The 17,551-nt window shown below is 31.4% G+C and overlaps 2 protein-coding genes across 2 annotated transcripts in view; one reads left to right on the forward strand and one right to left on the reverse strand.

Annotated features, from left to right (window-relative positions):
• Positions 1–4,831: 4,831 nt before the first annotated feature.
• On the reverse strand, positions 4,832–10,345 carry BBS1 (Bardet-Biedl syndrome 1). Its single transcript, XM_085205092.1, has 11 exons — positions 10,020–10,345; positions 9,585–9,803; positions 8,927–9,226; positions 8,522–8,610; positions 7,977–8,130; positions 7,422–7,581; positions 7,030–7,098; positions 6,535–6,702; positions 5,772–5,905; positions 5,330–5,464; positions 4,832–5,175 (listed from the first exon to the last, which is right to left on the reverse strand). The coding sequence occupies exons 1-11, from the start codon at positions 10,179–10,181 to the stop codon at positions 4,906–4,908; spliced, it is 1,860 nt and encodes a 619-aa protein (XP_085061218.1). The 5' UTR covers positions 10,182–10,345; the 3' UTR covers positions 4,832–4,905.
• A 370-nt stretch (positions 10,346–10,715) lies between these two features.
• Positions 10,716–17,551, forward strand: part of Exn (Ephexin) — a 93,530-nt gene continuing 86,694 nt past the window's right edge. Inside the window, exon 1 of the mRNA XM_085204148.1 lies at positions 10,716–10,821. The gene's annotated coding sequence lies outside the window, so the exon portion shown is untranslated. The remainder of the gene's footprint in view (positions 10,822–17,551) is intronic.

Below are 17,551 nucleotides of genomic sequence, written 5' to 3' on the forward strand. Positions count from 1 at the left end.
GTACAATCCTTAACTTTAATGTTTATTTTTACGGAATCCATTGAAGATATCTTTATGTAATTTCAACTCAAAATTGCTATCCATTAGGTTATTATTTATTTTTTTGGAAATTATAAGTTGTAAAAAAATTAAAGTTGAATTTGTACGGACTTCTTTTATGTAAAAACTACCACGTGAATTGACCATTGAGGCACCTCTGTACAGTGTAGAATGGACTACATCGATTCTATTAACATGATACCCAACCTATATGTAAATAGCCGCTCGCGACAAATGTTATCATTTCTCCTGTCTTGAAAGAGAAATAGCTGTTACCAAACCTACACCAGTTTAGCAAAGCTAAAAGTTTAATAATATAGTTATATTATTAAACTTTTAGACGGTAACATAGTTAAGACAGATCTTGGGCTATAAGTTAACATAACATCAGGAATTCGGCACTTGTAAAACCTTAATAAGTACTTTTACTAGATTTTAAAATCAGTTCATCGTCGTCATCAGTCATTTTAATCGCCTACTGCTTAACATAAGCCTTCGCTAAGGATCTCCACGACAATCGGTCCTGCGCTGTTAGGACTAGCGCCTTCTTGATCCGCGATATTGACCAGATTGTTCACTTAATAGGTGGCCTGCATATTGGGCGTCATCTCGATCGTGGACTCGAGGACCTCTCGGTCCCAATGGCCATCGGTTATTCTTTTTATATTATTTTGATTAGACTAATTAGACACGTATCAAAATGCGTCATTCATTGTTTTTATCGTTTTATCTTTAACATACATTACATAGACCATTATATTAGACTTATATAACATTGAAACCTAGAAAAATAAAAAAGAATTGTATTTGCTAAAAAATTCGCAAAGCTAAATCGCAATATAAGTGTCACCTAAATTTTTATTATCTACACCCAATTTTGATATGGAAAATTTATGGTGGCCCACTTTTGATATCTACGTTAAATGGGTCATCTCAAGTGCTTTCGATTTATCTAATAGAAATCTTTAGCCACACCTCTGATACGCCTGTCTAGTACTTAAATATATGTTACTTCACAATAAATAAATAATTAATGAACGAAACGGCTATGAAATAAAAAATTTGACCTAAGTATGCAACTGAAGATATTGGATTAGGATTAAAATATAATTTTTAAGTAATGGTAAATTTTTCTCTTATTATTTATTATATAAAACACTTGAACGTTCCTCGTTCGTATTGAATATGTATAGAGTCTATATATATTCAATATTACTTATTTATATTTCATAAACAATATCGGGACATGCTTCACTGCTCAAGTGTCCCGTACTAGTTTATAATTAAGTAGGTACTTGTGGGTTTTTTTATAAAAATAAAATAATTTACTTTCCGTACAGGATTTTTACATAGCCCACAATATCTCCACGCAACGTTATGCCCCTAGAATTCAGCAGTTGGGAACGGAAATGTTAAGACACTGTACATTTTAAGGAACGAAGTATCGTAGCTCTAGGTTCCTAGATTCTCTCTGCCTACCCTGCTATGTGCGAGGTAGAGCGTGAAGCTAAGAAAAAATATATATTTCAGATAAGTAAATGAACAGAGAGAGAAACAGAGGCGGCTGTTTAAGCTAACCTAATACGACAAATGGTTTAGAAATAAAATAAAATTTTATGATTCGTAATAACTGTAAGATATATCATTTACTTCGCCAAAATATTTAAGAAACCTTGCCAACGCTCGAAGTTCAATATCCCCGAAATGGACTTCATAATCAACTTACATATGTTTTGCTAATCAAAACTTGAGAAGTAAGCTTGATTTATTATTCGGTATTACAAAAAAAACTATAAATTTCATTTGTTTTCTTATAAGTACTTATCTCTAGGATTTAATACACAAAATTTAAGAGTTTTCTAATATAGGGCCTACGACCATCATGGTACTGATACATTTCTACAGTTCTGCAATGGTTTTAATGGTCAAAATATATTTTTTACAACATCCCATTTATAAATATGCATTATTTACTTTACTTCAACATAATGTAATATGTCTTGTACTACTCCTCCTCCTGTGCCTTGAACTATTCTGTCTATTAAAGAAAACCTCATTAAAAGTAGGGTAGTTAAAATTTTTTTAAGCGTACATCGATAAGATCAGAGACACTTTGTTTTGTGCTATGTAAGTTTGCCTTCTTTTAAATATTTGCTCATTAGCTTATTAATAAACTCAATGAAGTGTAAAGGCAAAAGCCCGGCGTTGAGTTTCGCCACTCAACACGCCTCGCAATGCCTCGGAAAATTCGGGGAGCGGAGTGTCTTAACACTAGGTTCCCTCTGCCTACCGTGCTGTGTGCGGTATATAACGTAAAGCTGATTATTTTTTCAATGGAGTAACATTCTGTAGCTTATTAAAATTTATCGCTGTCCCCTGCGATTATCATTTTAGTGAAATATCAATTAATGTCATAGCTTATCGATACTTACGTACGTTTATAATTGTCATTTTATCACAAAATGACTGACTGTCCCTAGTAAATTTTGTTGCATTACGTAGTATCTAAGCATATATGTTAAAGAATCTAGTCTGTAGCTATTATCCAATTATAAAAAAATATTTTTAATTTTTGGGTTCCGTACATCAAAATGTAAAATCAGAACCCTTATACGATCACTTTGTCTGTCAAGATCATTATTCTTGAGATATCACGCTGAAATTAGTATCATATGTTTAGGTCTATGGTCCCTTAAAGCAAAGAAAAAAACCGGACAAGCGCGAGTCCAGCTCGGGCCGCCATTATGAAAATTGGCAGCTAGCATCTACGGGTAGTATTACCTGCCAAATTTCATAATGCCGTCTAGTTCAGTAAAATCTATAAACTAAACATTTGTGGTTAAATCCTAAAAAATAATAGTCTTAAAAGGGGGACAAAATTCGGTATAAAGGCGCTAGCTCAAGTGAGGTATCAGATGAAAAGGCTCTGGCTAAGCTAAGCTTGAATTTCAGAACAAGCTTGAAACCTCCGATTTTTGTACGGAACCCTCCGGTTTTAGTGTAGTAGGTAGGTAGTAGTTTAATCGTGAAAATCAAAGATCTTACTATCACCGGATGACTTATTGGTCATCCCATATCCCGTCATCTATACAGGAAATCAGGATTAAATTAATATCAAATACTTATTATAGCTATATTTAAGTAATTATCTATAATTGAAATAGAACGATAAGTAACAGCGCAACTGTTTTTTTTATTCTAAGTATATAAAAGTGTTTCTACTACTATACATATATTTTTATGTTCGAAAGGAAATAATAACTTTAAACTCCTCCCCTACTTCAAAAAAGTTCCGCGAGTAAACATGCAATGCTTCGAGAATCCGGTGGAAAGTGAGTACATAACAGAAGTGTCTTAATGAGGACGGAGTATCTTAAAACTAGACTCCCAGTTCCCTCTGCGTTCCCTCTGCGTTCCCTCTGCTTTGTGCTACATACGGCGTAAACTCAAACAATAAAATAAATAACAAAAATTTAATAAAACATTTTTTTTTTACAAAATGGTAAATGTCAATAATATGGCAGGGATAAGTGCGTGCAAACGAAGTTGTGAGAGGCAACTAGTATAAAATAAAAATAATTATATCTTTTCAACACTTCAACGCTTTTCAACTTTTTGCTTCTGATATCATTTCTTATTTAATGTCTTCGTTACAAATAATTATATAATCCATACCGTATATAGACAATCCATACGAATATGGACAGAGCCGGTTCTAGTGTTTTGAGGCACCCCAGGCAAAACAAAATTTGGCGTCCTTACATCCAAGAATATACAAATTAAATGCAAATAAAAAACCTAGAAATTTATTACATGCAACCCAAAGGAACTTTGAAGGAGGAATTCCATCATCAGATTAGTTCGATGGTACCATGATGATGGTATTATTGTTATACTCCTAATCTGCGTATGCCAAGTTTTATAATGATGCAAAAAGTAAAAGTGCGTGTAATTCAGATTTTGTAATTATTATTTTATTCATATTTTTATTCTGTGGAAAGGGCAAATAGAAAGCGAGCTCTAAATACTGTCTTGCGTTAGCTAAAACAAAAAGTAGCAATATCAGTTTAAATCAGATTGCACTATTGGTGCAGTTGCACCGCTAGTGTGTGTAATAGGTGTATGTCCCCTGCGACTTCCTCGTTAAGGAGGATATCACTAATCTAAGCACTTTAATCTACAAGTAGGGCAAATCTTATAATATTACTTTAGTCTACTTCTTTAGTTTAGACGGAAGGGAATATATAATTTACGTTTTATGCAAGGTAATCATAGATAATCTAATTTAGTGATACATCACTCTGACCTCCATTATTTCATTTTATAGGTAATGAATAAGAAAAATAGTCGACTTTTTATTTAAACGGTTTACCATAGGTCTTAATGAAAAAGACTCTTTCCTGTTTGTGATTTTATCGTTTTATAGATGATTTTTTATAAAATAGGGGGGATTGATGGGAACCTCATTTACAATCTCCGCGTTTACGGATATTCGTTTCGTTCGTTCCGATATTCCGTTGTTCTATTCCCCCAAATTTCTTTAAATTTATCAAAATATTATTACGTAGCTTAATATATTCAAATTCTATTCACTTTATTTATAATAATAGTATAACATGACTGAGGCTTAAGACAGTGTGGGTCAATCTTATCGGAAAGCAGTTTTCATTGATAAGATTTAATTTTAATTGATGTTTTTGATGATGTCTAGAAGCAAGCTTAATTTGTTTAAAAAAACTAGTAGTCTCTCGCGGTTTCCCTTAAAACGACATTTTTTTAAATAAAAACATTATTTTTAGAATGTGTGATTAAAATTTATTTTAATAATTTTAATATCTTTAAACTGTTAAACATAATATCACAAATTTAATCCACATTAATAGTGTCTTGCTTGAAATCATTTGTAGTTTGTATCTTATCGTAAGGTATCATTAATGGATCAGTGGGCGGCATGGTGACAGTCGCCGCTAATACTGGGTTCTCCTTCCCTTCCTTTAGAAGCAATATTTTAATGACGGCACTTTCATCTTGTCCAGTTATGTTACGAAAAAATATATCCGGGTTGACATTTTCACCAAAAACCTCTTCGACTTTTGTTGGAAATTTAATTAGATTTTTTGGAGCTATTAGCGGCACCTGAGTAAAAAATATTTGGCACTTTATTCAGACACTAATCAATTTATTATATCTGCACAACAAATTTAGGGAAAAAATTTTTAAACATAAATATGCCTACAAATGTTCAAATCCATGAAAATATAAAATATATGTTTTATATAAACACACTCACCCTTATATATGGATTATTTACTTTATAATTAGTCGAGTGTACATGGAAAAGTATGGAGAGGCCGATAACAGCTTTATCACTTGATGTATTTTCTACTATCAGTGTTACTCGGAATACCGGCCCTAAGCCCTCTACCTGTAAAAAAATATATTTTTATCTTTTAGTTACCACTCAACACGCAATATCTCGAGAATTCAGCGGAAAATGGACAACGGAAGTATCTAAGTATCTTAAGTAGTACATGTGCGGGATGATGTATCCCGTGAATCTAAAAGATCATTTATTTCATTTGATTAGCGGTTTAGGCAGAGAGAACTCTGTGTTAATACACTCCGTTGTCTACAGCGCAGCCATTTAACATCTTCACTCGTCGATATTTAGTAGCGGAGCTTGTAAGTGCTTGTACTTGCTTGAGTAATTCTATAACAAAATAAAATAATACCTCAGCCGATAATCGAATCGGTTCTAAATTGCCAGCTCCAATGAAATTATCTGACTTGGTGTATGCTTCGAGAAGAGTTTTAGCTGATATTAACCGTAATCTGTTCAGTTCCATTTGAAAACGCTCATGCATCGCTGAAATATTTTTTTTAATATATAAAAGAATCAAATTTGAAGAATTGTGTTCTTTAAAAAAATAAAATAATTATCTAAAAAGTCTATATAGTAGTGGTGAAAAAAACATTCATCATCATCATTGACAATGGCGACGAGAGACGGGTGACAGATAGATGGATGATGGGAAAGGCAGAGCTGTGTCTTAATCATTTTTTTTTTCTAAATATTGCCATTTAAGTTTTTGTAATCGATCTTTAAATCCTTCTGATAAATATATTATGGTATTATTCATTTATAATCGTGTAATTTTATTCAAGCTATCGAAGACGGGTGACGGATATTTTAACATTACAACAAGCGTTGACCTATTGGTGAAAATTCAGGCAGAACATCATTACAATATATAAATAACTTAATACAAATTATAAAATTATTAACTTCTTATATAGGAGCGGTTTTTTTTTAAAGATTTCGTATGACTAATTTTTAAATTACTGTAGTTCATGACTAATACTCTATCGGTTGATAGTATAAATAAGTAATAGTATAAGCCCTGCAATAAAAAAAAATCCCTAATCTAAATATATATTTAAAAATTACTATTAATAAAACTTTAAATGCCAAATGCCAATTTAATGAATTCTTACCAATCGCATTTTCCCTCTCCCGCATGGATTGTTCTAGAAACAGCTTAGATTTCTTAGGTATCAACCAAGGCCTTTGCCCAACTGTGGAGGATACCGCGGGTTCGATTCCCGCTGAATGAGCATTAAAGTCGGCTGTCCGTTTGAGTATTTTTATAATTAGGTTGCCACCTGGAAATTAAATTACTTACTTTTTAGCACACATATATTATTAAACATAAAAGGTAAATTCAAATTCAAATTAAATAATAAATTTGCCTTGTTTTGTGAAGAAAATATATTTAGTTATTAAGTTAACGAAATATAGTGAATTTATATTTAGTTTTTTGATTGATTTTGACATATAAAATGGTAAAACAAAATTAAAAGCTCTTCTCAAAAAGTTTGAAGTATGTTTGAAAATTTAAAATATCTTATTTTAATAGTAAATTAATAAAACAAATTAAGAAAAGAGATATTATAATTTTAATGTTACTAAAATAATAAGAAAACACCAACTTGTTGTGACAATACTAAAAACATGCTCCTCTTGACCTAGTTGTCCAAACTTCATCAAGGACACAACATCTGTAATAACACATACTATTAAAAAATAGGAAGAAAATATAGAAATAAGAAAAACTAAGCATTTATTATAACATTCTTGGAGTGAACAAAAAAACTAATGAACTGGGAGATGGGACATTTCAATCACCAATTTCCATTAAATTAAGAGACACAGACACTGTCCCACTATAATAGCTATATTCTTCTTAAGCTTCACGTTGTTTCCTACACAACCTGCTAGGGAAGTCAAAGGGAACCTTGGAACCTAATGGTATTGTCTTAGCACTATTAACCTTCTGTCTACCCCTGTTTATATGCAAGACTTGGTGTATTGCTAAACACACCTTTAATAAACATAGTGTCTCGTTTCGCTTTTCCATCAAAAAGGTAAACATGGCCGGAACTTAAAGCCACTGCTAGCAGAGTGATTGCTAAATGCATTATGGGAACCATTGTCATTGCCACAGGACGGTGCTCCAATGTTATACACCATAGCTTTTTTCCCTGGAAATATAATAATATGAAATTGAATATTAAAAATTGTTAAGCGATTGGGAAAAAGAAACAGAATCATGTAATGTTGATAAGAACTTAATTATTACTACCCAATTACGGCGAAGACGAAAAGGAGGGTTACGTCTTTAGCGAGTATTCACGTTTATTATGTAATTATAAAATATCATCATAATATGACTATCATGGCGTATTAGACAGTGTTCAACTGTACAAACGCAATGCTTTTTGATACCATCCCCACTGAAGGGACACAATTATTTTCAGTTCCCCGCTCTGATAGAACAAATGACAGCGTAAAGTGCCACCACTCAACACACAATGTCTCTAATTGGGGCGAAAAGAGTGTCTAGAGACTAGACACTAACAAAAAAATTATAAATTACCTTTCTACTATAACAAGACAAAGTATTATCCGTACATATAACCATTATACTGTTGTCCGCTGTTAAAACTTCAATAGAAACTATATGATCTTCTGTATTAAATAATATACGGCCTTCGTTCCATTCTCTTTTTATAAGGCATACTGATTTTTCCCTGAAATTTTAGATATTAAAAGCTGATTTTAGCTTATTTGTAAAATAAAGACATTGCTATTTTAATTAAGCAGGCATTAATATAAAGGTGGTTTCAACTTTCAATAAAATTATGAAGATACTAAGATAACATATCTAAATAAAGATATGTATAATATTACCAATTTATAATAATAATTACATTTTGTACAGTATACATACAAAGACAATATAGTAGGTCTCATTACTGGAAGCAATATTTATTAGATAATATTTGAGTCGATTTTTTTTTATTAAAAGTAAATAAAAAATATTTTTCTATTAAAAGTAAAATGAAGATTTAATAACAAGAGGTAAATAAAAAGTGCAAAAAAATACTAACTATAGTGCATTTCTCCTATATTTGGATTCACCTTGTAGCTATTGTCAATCTATAGTCAACATTGTATAGTCCTGTAGCAACAATTTGGTATGGAGTTTTCTTGGCTGTACAAATCCTGACCTATAAATGACCAATATCATAAAAAATATATACTAAATATTATATTTCAACGCTAACAAAAAAAATTTGTCACCTTAAAGTTGCTGAAATAAACCTTTTAATTCAAATTAATTAAAGAAAACAAATTATAAACAAGGGTTTATACTATCCAATACAAAACAATAAAATCAAAATTCTTTACTTAAACTAAAATTTCATTTACATATTGTCTAAATTTTGTTGGTGAACTCTTCTCAAATTCTAAAATGAATCTTAATTTTTTATAACATAAACACTATGAAAGTATATCAGTGCGCCTTTATAAAGGTAGACTTACTAAATGTATTTGTGTAAAAGTCTGAGGATCCAGTACAATCACCTCACCAGCTTCAGTTGCAATAACTATACAACTCATTGCATATTTTTCCACCGAGTTCATTTTCAAAGTTGTCATATAAATTATTTCTGTATAACTTTTTTTTGGTATTTCAGCATTGTCTAAGAATTCAAGCTGTTGTTCCAAATTTAATGCTAGAAAATCTCTAGACTGTATACTTAATATTTTTTGTGGTATATTATGCAAAGAATCTGTTAGGCCCAGTACTTTATCTTCAGAATGATTTGATGGATCCACTAACTGTAATATTAAATAACTCATAATAATATTATATAAAAATTATAAATATATTATTGATATTTAAATAAAGATAAAGTATTTTGAAGTAATCTTCACACTTTATCCTGCACATAGCAGGGTGCACAGAAAGAATCTGTTGTTCAGACATTCCATTGAGATCCTGGGTGATTCTGATTAGTGTACAAACTGAATTCCACACTTAGCTATAACAGTGAGTAAATGAAAAACCTTATGAAAAATACTTTTTAGAAAACATAAAAATTAGAACATAGCGATTTGAACCTGCACCTCTGGGATGCCGTTCAAGTCTTGAACTTAAGTAGATTAACACTTTAAAAATGTAAAAAAATGGTCTGACCTTTTTCCAAATCTCCATTTCACTACCATTGAGCTCAATACAAGGCAAGTAATATTTGTAAAACAATTTCATATTTCTATATACATAAATACAAGAGCTAAATGCTACAGCTATCAAAGGTAAAGGCCTAGGTGTTGAATCACTGGAGTAGACACTAATTATACCTAAGGGTAAATCTGGTAGCACAAGATCTGATATTTGCATTGCTCCTTTAAAGACCTGTAAACATAGAAATATTAGCTACTAGGAGCTTGTCGTGACAATTTCTTATTAAGAGAACAATTTCTTATATACAACCTGAATACAACATAATACTTTTACTATAAAAATAAATATTTCTGAGTATTACAATAGCAATATGCTTAATGATGACAATTAGTTAATATATTAGTAAAGAAATTATATAGAAGAATGTACCTTCAAAGTACTACTTACTTTAAGTTTTGCACTTTCTTCTCCTTTTCCTAAATCGCCAATAACAAGTTTAAATTCATTATCGTTTTGTAAATCGCATAGCACAAGATTGCAGGGCAATGAATTAATATCTATATCATCTGATCCTGCCTCTACGTCCAACCAACGGCTCATACCTCCCATTTTAATAAATTAAGTTTTGTGTATATATATTATATATTTGTACAAACTCAAGCTATATCACTGAAAAGTTTAAAATTCATGATCTAGTAAATGTTCCTTGTTTATAATGTTGTTTTGATTTAGTTGCCGTAGCAACGATAAACTGATGTTGCAAATATTTTTTTATCTGTGATAAATGTTTCGTTATAAATCATTTTACATTATATTTTTCCAAGTAATTCGTGTTTTTTCTGTCAGTTATACTGTATGTAAAATATTTTCATATTACTTTTGAGTAAAATTATTATATATTCAATTTAGTACATTATACGTATAATAAATTCTTTTTTTTTTAATGGCCTGATTTTGCGATAGATATAATAAATTCTTAGTTGACTAAAGAATTGAACTGAACATTTTAAAATGTCAATGTCAATACTTGTTGTCAAATGTGTTTGACGTTTTGATAAAAAGGATAAAGTGTACGTCCGCAATTTGCGAGCGTCTTGTTTTATTTACCTATTCTGTTTTTACAAAATAAGTTATATGAAGTTATTTTAATTATTTAAGAATAGGTACTAGGTTTAGCTTAGGAACATTCTAATTTTCTTTACTGTTTTGTGCATTAAAAATATGAAGCGCAAGAAATTCTTTTAGTACGGTAAGTTTTAATTATTTTTATGTACTTATTTATTTTTAAAACATCATAGTTGAAATGCTAAAATTATGACTGACAACTAGTTTTGTTCCTGGACCGTAGAAAGTAGTAATAAATAAATAAAACAACATATTTACACCTTTATTTATGTTTACATTTGGCGTCGTCCAAAGGCCTATGCTATATCACTCTTTATCTTATTTTCCACCCCTTAGACACATAGACTGCTGGATTGTGCTGGATAATTCGATGATTTTTGACAAACTTGCCAACTTTTTCTTACTAGAGCAGGGATTAAACTTACAACTATTATGCTTACAACTGGGTTCAGTCCCGTTATGGCACAGTGGTCTTATAAAAAGTCATTAAATATGGATATTATAAAAAAATATATTCCTTCATATGGAATTTGAACCTATTTGCATGACAAGTCTTATAACTTTTATCTTATTTTACACATACAAATATGCAAACATATAAATATATGTTAATATATATTTTCTAATTTTATATTTTGTATTATTACTTAATTTACTAATCTCTAATGTATAATTCTATTTCATTAATAGTTTTTTTCATATTTATAAATAAATAGTCATTAGATCACTTAAATAAACATATTAGGTGAGGCCCAGGGGCACAATTTTTAATTTTTTTATTGACATTACTTTAAAATTGTGTAATGTATGCATTTGCATTTTTGACATTGTTGCAAACCTTTTTGGTTTTTTAGATGTTATATATATTGAGGTTATTATATTAAATTGTTAAATAGTAATAAAAAAATAAATAAATAAGCATGTCATAGCATAAATAAGCGTTCCCACTCTAGGAAATTAAATATTTGATATTTTATTTTTTTCACTCTGGTGTTGAGGCAAGCATGGTGTTGAGTTCTGCCACTCAATATGCAGATGGAAAATGGGATGGGGGATGAAAAAATAGGGGTGGAACATTATTATTTTTTCAAGGGTGAAGTTGAAAAAAATATATATTACTACCCATTTTTGTTATAAAATATTATTGCAGCATCTGGCTATAAATTCATTTAAACTATTTTCATTTCTATCTCTACTTTGTATACTTAAAAAGAATATAGGCGAAAATTAAAATTTATGTTTTGGAGGTGAATGCAAAAATTTTGGTAACTAGATGTTTTGTTTATTCATTTATAATATAGTTTTTAATACTACCACCAAAAATTGATAATAGTTGTGAAAAAGTACCTTATGTTTGAGATATAATTTTTTAAGTTAAGGTACTGAGTAGTTCAGTACAATAACATTATATTTACTGTCTGTTTTTGTGAGCCAAAGTTACCTACATCAGAAAAATGTTTACTTATTTTATTTTTGTATTAATCTGGGTGAAACCTTGAAAACCATAAATCCCCATCCCACAGGAGGTACAGGATAAAAAGTAAAACTGAAAGCCCCATAAAATCTGATCAGCACATTAATTTTTTTTCAACAGCAATTTTCATCTACATAAATATATGGTAAAAAACAATTATGTCGAAATCATATACAGATACTTACATTTTTACCTTTTTATTATTTTAATCACAAAATTTACAAGGCAAAGAAAATACATTATTCAGTCTCTTTTCTGTCGTCTATCATAAAGATATTGCACGTCCAGTAGCAAAATCAAAGGTTACATTAATATTAAAAAAAGAAAATAAATGTACCTAGATCTTTTACAATTTAAATTGGTTACTTTGCAGACAAGCTTAACAGGATAAATAGGATTTCAATGCATATATTACAATTGCTTTCGTGATGAGTCACCTTTGGCAATGTGGCCCGCGCCAGTAGTGGTTTTACTAGTTTGGTCTTTTATTTTGTTTTCTGAGAGGAAGCAAAAGTTCTTGATTTGAGTCACAAACCTGTTTTCACTAGCCCCAGTTGAGGTGTAAGGTGAATTATTTAATTTTAAATCATTGGATATTAGGCGTGATCGCGAATAAGTTGATAAGTCGACTGACGTACCTTGCTACTTTGAACTATATTAACTAAACAGAATAAGTTCAGGTTATATTGCCTAATATGCAAGTATAAAGTCATGTATTTGTTTTAAAGAGTAATATTTAAAAAAAATTGCTTTGATTATAAATATTTGAATATAAAAAAAATTATAGTGTTGTACGATCATACAATACTACTTCAAAAATATAAGTAGGAATCGAACCTGCAATCTTTAGTTGCGTTGACATAGTAATATAGAACCAAATCGGACTTCGATTAAAAACGTTTTTGTGACAACCTATTCTAAAATAAGGCAAAATATAAGCTTGAAATATTTAGGTTGTAAGTACAACGCCACCGTAGTTTAGTGTTGGATTAGTGACGGCTTACCGAGACCAATACAATATCACGGCCCGAGTGGTGGAAAATATTTTCAGAAATACTTAATGCTGCAAGTGTAGTGTATAAAACTTTATTTTTCGCTTACGACGCTCTTATCCTAACACTCCGTCCAAAGAAATATTACCTACTATATTTTTTTCTATTTTAGCTATATTCCGCATATAAGACAGAGGGAAATTAGTGTTAATACACTCAGTTCTGTACTTCCCGCCCAAAAGTGTGTTGAAATGTTGATCTTAAGTTGAATATGGTACATTCATAGTAATGTGACATACAACATCAGCAACTCCGTTCCCCACTTTCTACCGAATTCTGGAAGCATTGCATGTTGAGTGGCAGAAATAAACGCCGCTCTTTGCCTCGACACCAGAGCGAAGAAATGGAAATATAAACGTTATTTACGTTATAGTTCACTTCCTCGAGTGGGGATCGAATCCACAACCGTCGCGTTGCAATCACCCCCTTGTGCCGCTGGGTCACGACGGCCTTGCTTACTGTCATTTATTACTAAATAATCCTTTTGCTAGCATAGTTGGGTACAAATACGTGCTGTGCATCAAAAGATGCGAATCAAATAAATTGATCTTATCGCTGAGTCTTTAAGACCACACAAGAAGGTGGTATGACCACGTTCTGACAAGTTGTTCAATATCTTAAACAGAGATGGTGCCATGCATCTTAATAATACTTGGAACACTATTTTGTAGATTGATCTTTTATACTTTTGTTTCTACATAACGTATTCTCTTGTAACAGTCGTTAGTTGCTAGCGCTGTATTTCATTTATCCTTCTTTTATGTTTTTTACTTTAAGGATTCGCCTCTTGCCCAATTCACTCTTCAATCTTTGCATTGATCGAAGAATAAAATGAAAATAGAATAAACAATAAAACCCCCCTAGAACGTTATATCCTATAGGTACATCAAAAAAGTCACCCGGGACGACAAAACATTTTTTTTATAATAGAAAAAGAAAATAAAAAGAGATATAAAATATATTCAACAAAAAAAAAGGGCGTCTATATGTCACTTTAAGCGACTGTAATTTGCACTGAATTTTATATCGTGACAATATATGTGTTACTTAAAAACATCGTGTTTCCTCTATAGACGCTTTATTACAAGTATCGCTACTCAAAACATCTGAAAAAGGATGTCTGTAAGACTTCACAAATTAAAAATGATAAAGTATTATTATTTTATCAGAAAATCGACTTTAGATACAAACATTTGTATGACGGTTATTTATTATATAAAATGAAATTTAACAATAAAATAACGTCAAAATAAGTTAACTTATTTAACTTACTTCCCTTCTTCAATTGTGATATTTCCTACTTGTAAAATAAATCAATACTATTTGACGTATTATTGCTGTGCTGGTTTCCATCAGCTCAAAACCAATTTCCGCGACCGCGCGTTACATGACCACATTTTGGAAGGAAGCCAAATCCTTTCGTTATACAACATTTCTTACAATTGAAATGAATTTAAATTGCGGATGCACTCTAATATCCTCTTAATTATATAATGTGTTCACTTGAAAGGTTTAATTAGTGGAGTTCCTTAGACATGTTTAGAGTGTTTTTCCGTTATAGGATAAAAATATTTTTCTCATAAATTTCTTACTGTCATCCAACTCCTAGCAGAGATCTCTATGATAGAAAATGTATTGTACCATTTGTTTTACTAAAGTAAGTAATAAAGTCATCGTCATGTTATGCCTATAGTTTTTAAACAGCACCCAGTAAATATTATATATAGCTGTTGATATTGCCGCTATTGTTCCGAACGATAGGACGAATCGTTGAACCTTGTTAAAAAATAATAATTAACTTTATATTATAATAAGTCTGATTTATATTAGACGATGCCCGACTCGAGATACAACTCGAAACTTCGTTAAATTCGAATTCGATTTCACTTATTTAATTTTTGACGACCACGACGGCCTGAAGTTGAAAATTAAAAAGTTGTTGAAAAAAAAAATGTATTAAAATAATATTATAACACAGCATGACTGAAATAATTCCAAGCGATTGGACATCGTACATGGAATCGTGTGAAACTACAGTGTTATTACTGTTATAGAGAAAATTGCTCCTATTTGTTATCGGATGGGAAATACTCATTGTTTTACCATTAGAGATTGTCCTTGTATATATATTATAAACAAGAAATATAAACTACTTATTAGCATTAGCACATTTCATTAAAATCGAGACAAAGTGCGGCGTTGAGTTCCGCCACTTAACACGCAATTACTATCAAGAATTTCGCTTCGTTTAATTTCCCTTCACCGTAATTCATCAGCTTCACACTTTTTTAAATAAAGGGTAGATCGAAGAAATCTAGTGTCAAGACACTCCGTACCCCAGTTTCCACCCTAATTTCCGTTCGTGTTGAGTGGCAGGACTCATAGCATCAATAGAAATCATACTACTGAATAGGCTTCAAGCCCACAAGCTTCGTGCCTACAATCTACATCTACTACTATATACTCTCTCTATGGTCGGCCCTTCATGTGTGAAGATCGTGGTCATGGTGCAAAGTGTGTTTCGGCGTATCTGGGCATTTAAGTTGGTTGAACCATCTGGGGGGTGAGCGACTTCTCAATATATATTTAGGATATAATTAGGATTCTAACTTACAGTATAATATATTGGGTAGTAGTCAACACTACAAAACTATCTCAGGATACCACGTTTTTAACATTAATAAAATTAAACCACTGTACGTACCATCCTTTTGTGAACTCGGTCAAAGCGTACAAAAATGCAATTAACAACGCCATGCAAATCTTGCTCTGAGTAATACATCCTTGGCCGCATTAGTGACTGTTTTATTAGTGTCTGATTACATATCAGTTGCTTCCGTTTTAATGTTTAAAGTATTAAATCATTACTTTAAATATATATTAGTAGGCTGTAATTTTCATCCTGTGCAATATTATATCAGCTTCATGCTGTATCCCGCTCACAGCAGGGTAGGCAGAGGGAACCTAGTGTTAAGACACTCCGTTGACATTGCGTGTTGAGTGGCAGAACTCAACGCCGCGCTTTGCCTCGACACCAGAGCGAAGAAAATGGAAATATAAACGTAAATAAATATTTCACTTCCTCGAGTGGGGATCGAACCGACAACGTCGCGTTACAATCACAACCTTGTGCCGCTGCGCCGCGACGGCTTTGTCGTTGAACGAAATTTCGCAATTTATCTTATCAGAGCAAGGAAATAACAATAAATAATTTTCTGTACTAGTCTTATAGTCACAAGCAGGCCTACTATAGGACTATATAGGAACTTGCACCGCTAGGATCGTAATATCCTAGTTTTATTTACTTTTCTCCACTTGTACTATATTTTGCGGAAAGTAATAAGGCACTTCACTAGGGATCCATTAGGGGATTCTAATGCCGTGCTTCGGTATATACCAGGCTGAAGAAATGTTGTAATTTTTTTTACTTTTTCTATCATAATATAACAGTTTGAAACATGCAATACAAATTAAGAACTGTGCTCAACTGGCACGCTCTTAACGCCATAATAGAAAGAACAGAACAGAACAAATAAGAACTATTAACCATCACTTTCTCCAGTTTTTGCGAACGAGAAAAATGGATTTTCATCCTACTACTATGGAGCCATTTATAATTTTATTTATTGTAATACAGTGAACGTCTTTCGTAAACAAAAACAAAGCCTTTAATTATTCTTATCGAGAGTACCAGACCACATTTTCAGTTATCAGTTTCCGTATCCGCTGATAGCACTATAGTAGAGTACTTTGTATATTGACCCTATCAATCTCATTAGTGAAACCTAACAAATACTAAGTAACACTAAGTCTGGCAAATAAAATAAATACTCTGAAATCTGATCGAGTTGATTTTGTTTGTTACTGTCAAGTGTTATTTACTAAAAATCACATCCAATTTTGACGATTAAAATACAATTTTTTTTATTGTTTTAGAGCAAAATATATCTGTGATTTGTCAACAAATAAAATTTAAATACTTTTATGTTCTAATTATTAAAAGTCTCGGCTCTCAGTCAAGTCTTAACTCTTGCTTCTGTGTATACCTATTGCTTTTTTTGTTTATAAAAAATAACTCTGGTAACGAGGCAGTCAACACACAATGTCCCCAAAATTCGGCGAAAAGTGTCTTAATGGGAACGGAGTGTCCTATCACTAAGTTCCGAAGTTCCTACAAAAACAACGAATGTGTCCAAGTCGTTTGTTTTGCCAAAGACGGAATACGGCCTCAAAACAACTCAAACTATTAATGAATAGCTTTAAATATTACTTTAAGAATAATGAATATTGGTTGATAAAGAAACACCGCCAATAGAGTGATCATCGCT

The sequence above is a fragment of the Heliconius melpomene genome, chromosome 20 (assembly GCF_056956725.1).
Source record: "Heliconius melpomene rosina isolate 202511_hmr_F chromosome 20, ASM5695672v1, whole genome shotgun sequence".
NCBI lineage: Eukaryota > Metazoa > Arthropoda > Insecta > Lepidoptera > Nymphalidae > Heliconius > Heliconius melpomene.

What these genes read in the sequence shown, in the direction of transcription:
- BBS1 (XM_085205092.1), bottom strand. Translation starts at nt 10,181, where the DNA reads ATGGGAGGTATGAGCCGTTGGTTGGACGTAGAGGCAGGATCAGATGAT. An exon ending in AGATTGACAATAGCTACAAG is followed by an intron (nt 8,131 to 8,521) that starts GTGAATCCAAAT and finishes CTAAAATTTCAG; the next exon opens with GGAAAAATCAGTATGCCTTA. An exon ending in TTTTAGTATTGTCACAACAA is followed by an intron (nt 6,703 to 7,029) that starts GTTGGTGTTTTC and finishes TTTAATTTCCAG; the next exon opens with GTGGCAACCTAATTATAAAA.